This window comes from Peromyscus eremicus, chromosome 9 (assembly GCF_949786415.1).
Source record: "Peromyscus eremicus chromosome 9, PerEre_H2_v1, whole genome shotgun sequence".
Lineage (NCBI taxonomy): Eukaryota > Metazoa > Chordata > Mammalia > Rodentia > Cricetidae > Peromyscus > Peromyscus eremicus.
Window position 1 is genome coordinate 3,340,155 of NC_081425.1, and position 13,284 is coordinate 3,353,438.

The following is a 13,284-nucleotide window of genomic DNA, read 5'->3' on the forward strand; positions in this document are numbered from 1 at the left end:
TGTTTCCCATATGCACAGAGATGGGATATGAGGCCATGTGTAGGACACACATTGGGGCCTACACAATCATGTCAGAAAACCCAGTGCACAATACTCACTAGTCAAACAAGGAGACACTGTTTCTTCAAGAGCCTGTGAACAGATATGTGACACTGAACAGACAGGACTAGTGGAAGGGTGGGGACCCCTGGAGAACATTCAAGCATGCACGCATCTCCTTCTGTAGCATGAAGTAGAGAGCACCCTGGTAGGACAAAGGAACCACCTTGATTGTTGGGTGAGAGGCTAACTGGGATCAGACTTGCACTAGAAATGCAGGCATCGCTGGCAGCTGGGTGACTTAGACTCAGAACTCAGAACCCTTTCTAACGTGTTTGCCCTGACCACCCACCTCTGCTGTGAGGCCCAAATTAGACATTACATACAAGGTCCTCAGTGACTGGTGTGTACTAAGAACTCAAACAGCACAGCTCTACCGCTTCCCATGTTGTCTTCCCCATGGAGCTGATGGATTTCCATTGATCCATTGAGTGTTTAGTCGGCCATAAAAATCATCACATCTGCTGGGCAGTGGTGGTGCACACCTTTAATCCCAGCACTCGGGAGGCAGAGCCAGGCAGATCTCTGTGAGTTCGAGGCCAGCCTGGTCTACAGAGAGAGATCCAGGACCGGCTCCAAAGCTACACGGAGAAACGGTGTCTCGAAAAAAAAAAAAATCCCATCCTATAAGAAACAGATGAACTGCAATTAGCCTGCCCAAATTTAAGGCCATCATTGTCTTTGTTAGAAGCATTTAACCCCCCTCCCTAGCTTTCAAAAGATGGTTCTTTACTATTGTAATGTTCTAGACACTGATACCAGCATACATAGAACACAGTGGCCCAATGAGCGCACCCTGAGAGGTGGTACCGTGTATTCACGCAGCCTTGTGCTTTTGTGTCTGTAGATTAACAGTCTTATTAAATAAGAAACACAGAGCAAATGCAGAGTTAAAAGCCCCAGAGGTCAGAGCAGTAGCTAAGAGCTGATACTAAAAACCACCTTCTTACCCTTCGCTGCCGCTGCCATCTTTCCCCTCAGAAAGAGACCAACTTCCTGTGTATCTGTCTTTTTACTGACTTTCTGTTCTGCCTTCTCATTGGTTGTAAATCCAACCACATGACCTCCTCGTCACTGCCTGTCTATACAGACCTCCAGGTCTCTATGGTTGGTATTGAGATTAAAGGCCTGTGTCTCCATGCTGGCTGTATCCTTGAACACACAGAGATCCGCCTAGCTCTGCCTCCCAAGAGCTGGGATTAAAGGCATGCACCACCAACGTCCGGCTCTGCTATGGCTTGCTATTAGCTCTGACCCCCAGGCAACTTTATTTATTAACATACAAATAAAATCACATTTCAGTACAAATAAAATATCACCATATGTGTCCCCTGTGGATAGCTCTGTCCCAGGTTCTTCATGCATCCCAGGACAGAGTTAGGTCTGTTGGTGTACAACTGGTCTCTGTCTTCCTAGTATTGTGCTGGAGCCAAGAGGCCAACTGGATGTTCATGACAACTTCAAATCCCATAACATTTCAGTCGTGATTTAGAAGGTTCAGTGGTGGATTATCACATTAAATAGCCACATGCCCCCATGACACAATCCATGTGTTCATTTTTCAGGGCTCCAGATGGACACTGCAAGCAACAACCATGAGTGGGAAGATTGTAAGTTTACCTATCATAGTCCTTTCTGGTCACCTCTTCTTTTGTCCCTTGGTCCCCTTTCTCCTTCCCTTTCATGGCATTTTTTTTTCCAATAATATTTTGCCTCCTTTTTTTTAGGGAGCCATTGAAATTCAGCCAGACCAGATGCAGGTAGGGGAAGATCTTCAGGTCACTTTCCAAGCCCCAGTGCTCATAGAGATAACACTAACAGCCCCTCTCCACTTCCTCTGCAGACGGTGAATGCCATCCTGATTGTCATCATGGTCCCCGTTATGGATGCTGTGGTGTACCCTCTCATTGCAAAATGTGGTCTCAATTTCACGTAGGTAGCTGCTTAACTTGGGTTGATTGAGGTGCTGTTGGTTCAGTGTTTTGCTCTGCTTCCAGAAGCATCTGCCTAGATCAGCATTTCTCAACTTATGGGTCACGACCTCTTTGAGGTCGAACAACCCTTCCACAGGCCATCAGAAAACACAGCTATTCTTATTATGATTCATAACAGTAGCAATATGACAGTTATGAGGTAGCAATGAAAATAATTTTATGGTTGGGGGTTTCACAGCATGAGGAACTGCATTAAAGGGTGGCGGTGTTAGAAGGTTGAGAACCACTGACCTAGAGGATTTATTTATTTTATTTTTGCAGTACTCAGGATTGAACCAAGGAATTTCACACATTCTAGACAAATGTTCTTCTACTGAGGCAGAAGTCCAGACTTCTTTTTCCTTTCTATTTTGAGACAAGGCTAGCCCTGAACTCACAGTGTAGCCCAGGTAGGCTCTGAACTTGCAAGTCACCCAAGGAGATGGGACTATAGGCTCTGCTACAAGGCCTGGCTGATGGAGAAGGCTTTAAAGAAATCAATTTAAGAGCTGTTTGGGGTGCAGTGATGTGTCACTGGGTAAGAGCGTTTTCTGTGCAAGTGGAAGATCTGCGTTCAGACCCCTAGAACCCACGCCAAAAGGCAGGCACGGCAGTGCCACCCCTACCATCAGAGCTAGGAGGCAGAAACAGGCAGATCCCCGGAGCCATACATGACGAGCTACAGATTCACTAAAGATCCTGCCTCATGAAAATAAGGTGGGCAGGGTTGGAAGACACCTGACATCCTATAGCTTCCTCATGTGCACACATGGGCTTGTACATATCCATACTCACTTGCATACAACACACACAGCTTTAAAAAGAGATGTTTGTATGCATTATTTATGAAAATGCTCTTTAAAATAAATAAAAATGCTATTAATAGAAGCCTGAAAAAAGCTGATAATCAAGGCTCTCATCATGTACATACATGACAGAGATCTTAGTTGTAAACATAGGATTTCTAAATGTAATAATGCAAATAAGGATTCTATTTGCTCTCACTAGCTCTAGCCACAAATAACCACAGAAAGGGACTCAGAGATGGCTCAGTAGTTAAGAATGCTTGCTGCTCAAGCGCATGGACCAGAGCATCCACATGAAGCAGCTCACAATGCCTGTAACTCCAGCTCCAGGGGATCTGACATCTTCTTCTGGCCTTGAGAGCACACTCACATGCATCTGTACATATACTCACATAGGCAAATGCACACGCATAAATAAAATAAAGTCCTGAGACAGTGGCAACCCCAGAAGTGTCTTTGCCAGGAAGTAGCTGGGATGGGAGACGCCTCAGCTTGTCCTTTGGGGCTCACTCTTGGTTCATCTGGGTGAGGTGGGCTGATGTTCACTTCCCTCTTGTCCTCTTCAGCTCCCTGAAGAAGATGACAGTTGGGATGTTCCTGGCTTCCATGGCCTTCGTGGCGGCTGCAATTGTGCAAGTGGAAATTGATGTGAGTGCTCTCCTGGGCTCTCTGTGAGCTTCCTTTGGGGCTGGGAGGACTAAAGGAGACTAGGGGGCTCTCCCCATAAACAGTAGGAGTTCCTGGAGTAAAGGACAATGGGAGGCTGGGGGTGCGGGCACTGTGGGTTCTACCAAGGCAGGGCACAGGAGGTCCTGGAACCGATGGGCGGACTTCATTGGTTGGAAAGACCAATGGAATATATACAATATAATACAGTTTCCATAATGGGAGATGAGTCCATGGAATTGTTCTGAACTCTTCGGTGAGAAGAAGCTTATCATTCACAGACAAGCACTTCAGAAATATATACACTGTCCTCTTTATGGAAAAACACATTTTGGATTCTAGTATATCTACTAAGGGCTAATTCCTAAACCAATCCTAATACCTGTTGGGTGCACTTTTCCTAAACCAGCCCAATGCTGCCTCCTGGAGATAAGACTTCCGTTCTAGAGGCAAGGAGTATGTGATCCACAAAAATAGAAGAGAGACTCTCTCTCTCTCTCTCTCTCTCTCTCTCTCTCTCTCTCTCTCTCTCTCACACACACACACACACACACACACACACACACACACACACACACACACACAATTCATGGCAGTGAACACACATAAATGAAGTTTCCCATCTTAATCATGCCTAAGCATGCAGCCCCATATACTTCCCTTTACTGTGGAACCCGTACCACACATACTTCCAGAAATTTCCCATCATTCCAAACGGTACCTCTGAGACACTCAGAGCTGATTTCCTGATTTGTCTCTCCAAGGCCTCCAGTAGGCACAGTTCTATGGTCTGTCTCTAGGATTCTGCTTCGGGGATCACATGATCATAGTCATGAAGCATTTATCCTTTTTGTGGTTGGCTTCTTTTATAATGCCCTTAAGGCTCACCCACCTTAGAGGACATAAAAAAAATCCCCTTTGTTTTTAAGGCTAAATAAGGTTCCATTACCATGCCCAATGTAACTAGTAGGCTTGTCCAGGTGTCTGTCAGGAAAGTGACTCCTGAGCTAGGGTCACAGTGATCATCCATAGGAGTCCTCATTGTTGATTTCCTTTCTTTTTCTCAGAAAACTCTGCCAGTCTTCCCTGGAGGAAATCAAGTCCAAATCAAGGTCTTGAATATCGGAAACAATAACATGACTGTGTATCTTCCTGGAGATACTGTGACACTTGAACAAATGTCTCAAGTAAGTGAGAGGCAGCAGGACCCCCTACTTCATCTTCTCGGCTGACTTAGGACACAGCTCAAAGGGGCTCTCCTTACAGGTCCTTGTAGCAACCCCAAAGCCAGTCTAAGATTGATACATGTCCATGTTCACCTCATATTCCTCTCTAGCCCAATGGGCCTCTGACTTGAATGTGGGTACTCATCACCCTGGTATGCTGGAGAATGCAGACTTGATCAGTAGACCAGAAATCCCGCATTTCTATAACTTCCCACAGGCTGCTGCCATAGGAAACTACCGCTCCAAAGCAGGGAAGGTCCGTGGTCCCAAACAGGGCCGACAGTATCCCTGAGCAGATGTTGAACAGTCTCTATAGGCAGTTCTTGGTTGTCATAAACTAAGAGTATGCAGCTGGCATTTCATCTATGGAAGCCAGAATTGCTGGCACTGAGCCTCCACAGCGAAGCATTGTCTGTCCTGGTGTACACAGTGCCGATGCCGAAAACCCTACTCTAGAGGTCATTGTCCTTGAGTCTGGTCATATGGAGAACCTTGAGGTCCTGACTCCAGTGACGCAGGTTCATCTGCTCTCATCCCTGACCCGCCACCGTTCGAGCAGTGGTGTTAGAAGTCTGACTCCTGGTCGTCAGGGCGCCCATACTGATCTCACCAGAAACGTTGCTTTTCCTCTGGTGGTTTGTTTTGTTTTTGTTTTTGTTTTTTAATGTGTATGGGTCTTTGGCCTGCATATGTGCCTGTTTACATGTGTGTGCCTGGTGCCCTCAGAGGCCAGAAGCGGGTGTCGAATCCCTTGGAAATGGAATTACAGGTGGTTGTGATCCACCGTGTGGATGTTGGGAATCAAACCTAGCTCCTCTAGAAGAACAGCCACTTAACAGTGGAGCCATGTCTCCAGCCCCAGTCCCTGGGACTGTTCTTTACATAGGACCATAAGTGACTTCACAGAGCGTGTTTCCTCAGAGCAAAACAAAATTAGAGAGTTTAGTGAACAATATAATCCCTGTGGCAATACAGAAAGAACTGTGTGGCAGTGTCCTTGGGGATGGGAGGCCCAGTGTTTAGTCTCTACAGGGTGCTGGATGAACATGGAATGCCATGTAACATGGCATTACAGTGTTCAAATGCACAGTGCTGACTCTGCCCTCCCTCCCCACACCCCATATCTCCAGACAAACAGATTCCTGACTTTTGACGTAGACAAGCTGACAAGCATAAACGTGTCTTCTTCTGGGTCCCCAGTAACTGCCGTAACTCATGACTTTGAGCCAGGCCATCGTCACACCCTTCTAGTATGGGCCCCCAGTAATTACCTCGTGGTAAGTAGTTGGTACTTACAGCTTTCTCTTGGCTACTTGCAATATTAGAGACACAGCTTTTACATTTTTTTAGAGTTTATTTTGTTTGAATGTTTTATCTGTTATGCACATTGTACACCATTTGGGTACCTGGTGTCTGAGGAGGTCAGAAAAAGCATCAGATCTCCTGGGACAGGAGTCATAGATAATTGTAAACCACCATGTAGGTGCTGGGAACCAAACCCAGGACCTCTGCAAGAGCAGCAAGTGCCCTTAGCCACTGAGCCATCTCTCCAGCCTCAAGGCACAGCTTTTTATGGGTGTGACATTGCTGTATCTGTATAGAGTATTATATCAGGCAATCTTCAAGTTCATCTTTCTTCAAGAACACAAGTCATTGGACTTTCAGTCAAGGTTTGGCTGGTGGGTAATAAGGATTACTATCAATAATGATTTAAAAAGAAAGCTAGGAGCCAAATGTGGTGCTTTATACCTTTTTTACCAGCTCTCAGGAGGCAGATGCACCCTGGACTGTTAGCAAGGCCCTTCTGAGATGGGCATATAGCGTCACACACCTCTAATCCCAGCACTCAGGAAGCAGACACGGCAAGATCTCTTTGAGTTCCAGGCCAGCCAGAGCAACACAGTGGGATCCTGACTCAAAAAAGCAAAAATAATAAAAATTGAAAGGCAAATAACTAAAAACAAAACTGTTTGTGTTGTGATGAGTGTGTGCCTATGCTTATGTGTACATGCACTCTCTCGTGTACATGTGTAAACCACATGGATACATATGTACATTCTTAGAGACCTTTTTGAGATAAATTGATTACCATATCTTTATTTGTATTAATTTTTAAATGTGCACTTAGAGTAGTAGCCTTACAAAAATATGGTATGTATATCAAATACAAGGAATAAAATGCATATGACATATTTGTAGACAAAATGCAGATGTGTCATTTGGTACATGGAGAGTGAACATGTAGTTGAACTGAATAAAGGAACTTCAGTCAGTCTGTCAGGGGAATTTGAGTAAGAACATATAGAAAACTCAATGTGCAATTAATGTTATTGGCCATTTGCTTAATTAGGAAGCTGTTGAGTGGCTTGTTCTATCAGGAGTGTCCAGCCTGTGGTTCCCCAGAGTAGCTCCGAGCATGCCCCAGCACAAGTGTACTTAGTTAAAGTCTTATGAGATTTTATTTTGCAGTGATTTTCCTAACTCATCCGTGAGGTTCTCACACATGAACTTTGTTTGTTTGTTTGTTTTGGTTTTGGTTTTTGGAGACAGAGTTTCTCTGTGTAGTTTTGGTGCCTGTCCTGGATCTCGCTCTGTAGACCAGGCCGGCCTCGAACTCACAGAGATTTGCCTGGCTCTGCCTCCTGAGTGCTGGGATTAAAGGCGTGCGCCACCGCCACCCGGCATTACACACGAACTTTGTTTTTTTTTTTTGTTTTTTTGTTTTTTGAGACAGGGTTTCTCTGTGTAGCTTTGTGCCTTTCCTGGAACTCACTTGGTAGCCCAGGCTGGCCTCGAACTCACAGAGATCCGCCTGGCTCTGCCTCCCAAGTGCTGGGATTAAAGGCGTGCGCCACCACTGCCCGGCCACACGAACTTTGTATTGACAACACAGTGTTGCAATGTCCGAAGGTCAGACAATCTGAATTGCTGGAGAGTCATACTCTGGAACCATTGACAATCAAGATCAATAACAGCAGAAGTGTGTGCTAGCCTGGAGGGAGAGCAGGGATGAAGAAGGGACCCTGATCTCCTGGGACAAGGGCCAGTATCATGCTCTCCAAGTCTGAAGTGTTAGTGTGAGTTGATTCCAATGAGCTAAATATCAGGAAATTATTTTATTTATGTGAGTATGTGTGGGTGTGTATGTGTGTGTATGTGTTGTATGTGTGTAATGAGTCTTTCTCTGTCCCACCAGTCAGCTCCCAAATCACGACACAGAGACTTATATTAATTATGAAAGCTCAGCCTTTAGCTTAGATATGTCTCAACCAGCTCAGAACTTACATTAACTCATTTATACAAATCTATGTTCTGTCGCCTGGTATGGCCTCTCTTCCATCTCACACCTCCTGCTTGTTCTGTATCTCCTTGTGTCCCCACCTTTCCTCTTCCCTGGATTCTCTCTGCCACCCAAATCCTGCCTAGCTATTGGCTGTTCAGCTTTTTATTAAACCAATCAGAGTGACACATCTTCACAGTGTACAAAAGATTATTCCACAACATATGTGTTTGTGTATATATGTGTGTATGTGTGTATATGTGCATGTGTGTATGCATGTGTATGTGTGTATATGTGTGTGCATATGTGTATATATGTATGTGTGTGCATTTGTGTGTATATGTGTGTATATATGTATGTGTGTGCATTTGTGTGTGTGTGTGTGTTATATGTGTGTGTGCATGTGCATGTGCACATGATAGGTACATAAAAGAGCAGGGCACGCATGCTGCAGTGTGTGTATGGAGCTGAGAGGACACCTGTGAAGTGAGTTCTCTCCTTCCACCTTTACATGGGTTGCCGGGGTTGAACTCAGAGAGACAGGCTTGCGCACAAGGCCTTCACACTGAGCCATCTCACTGGCTCGGAAATAATTTCATATTTTTTTTCTCTCTCAGGTAAAAGATGGACTTAACCAGAAGCCAGAAAAAGGAGAAAATGGAATCAGGTATGGAGATTTCTTCTGAAACTGGTTCTTTCCACTTCTAACAGAGCTTGACACGTTCCCTTAATCAAGTCTAGTGGTAACAAGGTATGAAAATGTCACGTTTGCATGAGAATGCTAGGCTGGTTCAGACAACATAATTCATCATCTTAATAAACCAGAGAGAAAGTCCACATTATCTTATCAACTGATGTAGAAAAATAATCTGATAAAATTCAGGATTCATTCATGACACACACACAGAACGTTAGCCTTTACCTGGTCACGAAGTGTCTCTACCTCTTAGTTAGTGTTCAGGGTGTCAACTCTCCTCTCTGGGAACCGGTTTTCCTCCACGTGCTCTGTGACCTACCAGAGCACATGCTCTGCAGCCCCTCCAGACAGCGTCCTCAGAGACTCCACTGTGCCCAGGTGAGCGCTTTCTTCCCAGGACTCCACGCTGTCTTTCTCACTCACCTTTTTCATTTTGCTGTAGCCTCTGCCCACACACCTTGCTAAGCAAAGGAAGCTATTCAGTGAGCAGCGAGTCATCCTCTCACACATGGTGCATTCCCAGGGTTCTGGAGACTTCTCTGCTGGCTTCTGACTTAAAGGCACTCACTTATAATAGTTTCTCACCAAGCTTCTGGTATCTTCTCTGATTTTGACAACCCCAGATTTCTCCCCAGGGTAATTAAATTGGTGTGATTCATTTTGCCAGCCCAGGTCGTTCAGTTTTTCGTTCCCTCCCTCTCTCATTTTCCGGGTGCCTGTCTGTGCTGATGTTGTCAGGATGACGTACCACAGCCTGGTGTTAAACAGGAACTCATGTTTTCAGTGTTCCTCCGGCGGGAGGTCCATGATCAAGGTGCAGTCAAGACTGGTTTCTTGTGAGGCCTCCCTCCTTGGTTGACTGTTGATAGACACCTTCTGTCTCTCTGCCGGTCTGTATCCAATCGGCCATGTTGGATTAAGGCCACAAGCAGCTTCCTTTTGCCTCCTTAAATGTCTTTTCTCCAAAGAATGTCTCATTTTGAGGTGTCATGATGAGTTTCAAGGGCACACCTCTCTGTCCATAGATGGCCTTTGGTCTTTGTAATTACCTGTCTTGCCCTGCAGAACACACACACACACACACACACACACACACACACACACACACACACACACACAGCTGCTCTGTGCTTTGTATTTGGCTCTGCACTGGAAGCACCTCTAGGGTTTCATTTTGTCCTCAGAACATTTCCATTGCTTTGATTTCCTTAGAAATGTCCCCTAACACTGGAAACCTTAGACAATGTAGATTATGGTATTTAGGCTATTTATTACTTATTTCTGTGTAGACACGTGTGGGTGTGAAGGTTAGAGGACAACTTTCAGGAGCTGACTCCATCTTACACCATGTGGGTACCGGAGAGCAAACGCAGGGCTTGTCAGCAAGCAACTTCACTGCTGAGGCAGCTCACTAGTGTAACTGAGTGTTTAAAAGCGTGTGTGTGTGTGTGTGTGTGTGTGTGTGTGTGTGTGTGCGCGCGCGCGCACCCACTTACCACAACTGCTCACTAGTGTAGCTGAGGTGTTTAAGAGCTTGTGTGCATGTGTGGGCACGCACTTACTGGAAGTCAGCCCTCGTGTGTTGCTCCTCAGGGTGTCCACACTGTTTTTTGAGCAGAGTCTCACTGGCACTGGGATGCTCTGGCTAGGCTGGCTGACCAGTGAGCCCCCAGCCTCTTCTCTGCCCCTGTACGGAGAGTTGAACTCGGGTCCTCCTGCTTTTGAGGCAGAGACTTAACTAACTGAGCTACCTCTTCAGCCCCTAAAAGCTTAATTTTTAAAATGTGTTTGTGTAATCTACGTGATGAGGTTGTAAATTTAAAAAAGTCTTTGATGGAGTCTTGAAGAAGAGAGATTCATAGCATTGGCAAGATGTTGACCCCACCCACCCATGCGTATGGTAGTAGATAAATCAGAATCACTTTTCTAGTAAGTAGTAATACCAAATCCTTGATAGAGCAAAAGGATTTCATTGTTTCCGTGGTGGCTTGGAGCCAGTGCTAAAGAGGAAGTTCTAGAGAACCAGAAAAGATTGATAAACAGAACAACTTCAAAACCTCCGTGACATCAGACTTTCTGACTAATGTGTAAATTAAAGGAAGGAAATACAAATTTTCAAGCAAATGAAATTTATGTTACACGATCAGTAAGTTGCAAGATTTAAATGGTCATCTTTTAAATAAATTGGCAAGACTTCAGTCAAAAATTGGTTGAGGGGCTGGAGAAAGGGCTCGCTGGTGTTCACAAGCGTTCTTCCTGCTCTTGCACAGGACCTGAGCTCAGTCCGGAACACACAGCAGGTGGCTCACAGCCTCCTGTAGCTCCGGCTCCAGGGATCTGACATCGTCTCTGACCTCTCCTGACATCCACACACACGTGCCATACACACACACAAAAGAACATACACACAGGTAAAAACAGGAAATAAAAATAAGTCTTTTAAGAAATAGGTTGAAAATTGAATATTGCTTTCCCCTGCGTTTTAACACTATACATTGCTATATATTGCATTTCCATAAACAATGTGTTGATTAGTGTGTTTTAAACATAGAATAACATAAAGTTATTGTCACAGGCATATATTGTTCTACAATAATGCTATCAATATTATATAATATACATCACTTTAATATTTGACCATATTTATATCTGTATCTCCTATCTGTTCACTTGACCACATGATAGCATGATTCCATTGCATAGATACACCATAATCTATCTACCCATCTCTATTCAAGGAAATTTAGCTTATTCTTAGTTTCTTAAAACACAACCATAGTCTGTATTCTCACCTATTTCTTTCTCTATGGAAGTGGTCCTTAAATTTTTATCACTTTTAGTAAAAAATATTTTGAACCTGTATCTGCTATATATGAATATGGCATCCACGAGGCTGGAGAGATGGCTCAGCAGCTAAGAGTAGCTGCCACTCTTGCAGAAATCCCGTTTTGGTGACTAGACCCCAAGCTAGCAAGTCACAGCTGCCTATAACTCCAATTCCAAGGCATCTGATGTCCTCTTCTGGCCTCTGAGGGTACCTGCATGCAACACACACACACACACACACACACACACACACACACACACACTCACATTAAATGTTGATATCTTTTAAAAATTATTTGTGGCCAGATGGTAGTGACACATGCCTTTAGTCCCAGCACTCTGGAGGCAAAGGCAGGCAGATCTCTCTGAGTTCAAGGCCAGCCTGGTCTATAGAGTGATTTCCAAGATAGCCAAGGCTATACAGAGAAACTCTGTCTCAAAACCGAAAAAAAATTATTTGTGTATATATAGACTATCTATCTATCAGATAAATATATGCCATGAAGCTGATGAGACTGGGCCATATGTTTTAGGGATACAATGGTTAGGTTGCTCTTTATAGTACTTATATATCCATCATTATTATTTCTTGTTCTATATATTGAACAATCTGCTATAATCTGTCACCTACCTATTTGGTGGACAAAACAAACAACTGATCTCCCTTGGGCCAGCAATGTGCTCATCCCTAGAGCAGTTTAAGAATCTCAGGGTCTTCTATAGCAAAGAGCCTCTAAGGAAACGTCTGTAACCATCTGTTCTCAAAGTGACATTCCGTCCGGTCCTAAGGAGGCTGGAAGGCAAGCAGCTCACCTGCTTCCTCCTGGGGTTTAAGCAAGGGGACGTGTCAAGGCTAGAAGCCTTGGGACTTAGGCTGAGGCTTTCAGGTGTCCCTTCCTCGCTGCGTCCCAACAGATGCTGGCCAGAGCCACAGGGTCTCCCCACCTGAGTGCAGTCACTTAGGACAGTCTCTTCGTGTTGGGTTAGCCAACTTCTTTCTCTCAGATCTTGTGTCCTCTCTGTGCCCCATGCTCTTGGAGGTAACTGAAATGGCAGACTCTCCTCTCCCAAAGGAAGCCTTGGCTGGGGCTGTTGTCCAGCAACTTTTATATATATATATATATATATATATATATATATATATATATATATTTTTTTTTTTTTTTGGTCCTTCACCTGTTGAACTCTGAAACTTTCCGTGCAGGCAGCACAAAGTCTGGCTGCCTTCTAGAAAGAAAAGGAATCAGTCCTTGTTTCCATGCCTAGTTAATGAATGCCCCTAAATATCGGTAAGCTAAGCAGTTGCTAGCATGCGTACATACTGTTAGGTAAATTCTTTTAAGGATGTTCTCATGAATGGGTGGGTGGACAGGAAGAACCTCGAGGTAGCTAACTTTCTGCCTCTGGACCCAAGAATTCTCTGTCTACATCTTAAATTCCTTTACAAAGGAACATAACCTAACACTGGATACCAGACCTGTGACCGAGTTCTTGTTACAGATAGATGGTTTTCTGTTCCAGATTTGTTAACACCCTTAATGAAATGCTCACCATCACAATGAGTGGGAAAGTGTACGAAAATATCACCAGTTACAACGCCAGCAACTATCAGTTTTTTCCTTCTGGAGTGTAAGTACCTCTTCTGGGCAACTTGCTCCCAAATTCAAGGTTGTCTAGTGTTTTTCCTTTAAAAAAAAATGGAGATTTTAAT

At 44.4% G+C, this 13,284-nt stretch overlaps 1 protein-coding gene across 1 annotated transcript in view; it reads left to right on the forward strand.

Annotated features, from left to right (window-relative positions):
• The window catches only part of Slc15a1 (solute carrier family 15 member 1), a 32,345-nt gene that overhangs the window by 14,033 nt on the left and 5,028 nt on the right, over positions 1-13,284 (forward strand). The window contains exons 11-18 of the mRNA XM_059274282.1: positions 1,665-1,709; positions 1,827-1,859; positions 1,943-2,031; positions 3,445-3,526; positions 4,612-4,731; positions 5,901-6,047; positions 8,668-8,717; positions 13,095-13,202. Of these exons, the coding sequence (XP_059130265.1) occupies positions 1,665-1,709; positions 1,827-1,859; positions 1,943-2,031; positions 3,445-3,526; positions 4,612-4,731; positions 5,901-6,047; positions 8,668-8,717; positions 13,095-13,202 (674 nt within the window). The remainder of the gene's footprint in view (positions 1-1,664; positions 1,710-1,826; positions 1,860-1,942; positions 2,032-3,444; positions 3,527-4,611; positions 4,732-5,900; positions 6,048-8,667; positions 8,718-13,094; positions 13,203-13,284) is intronic.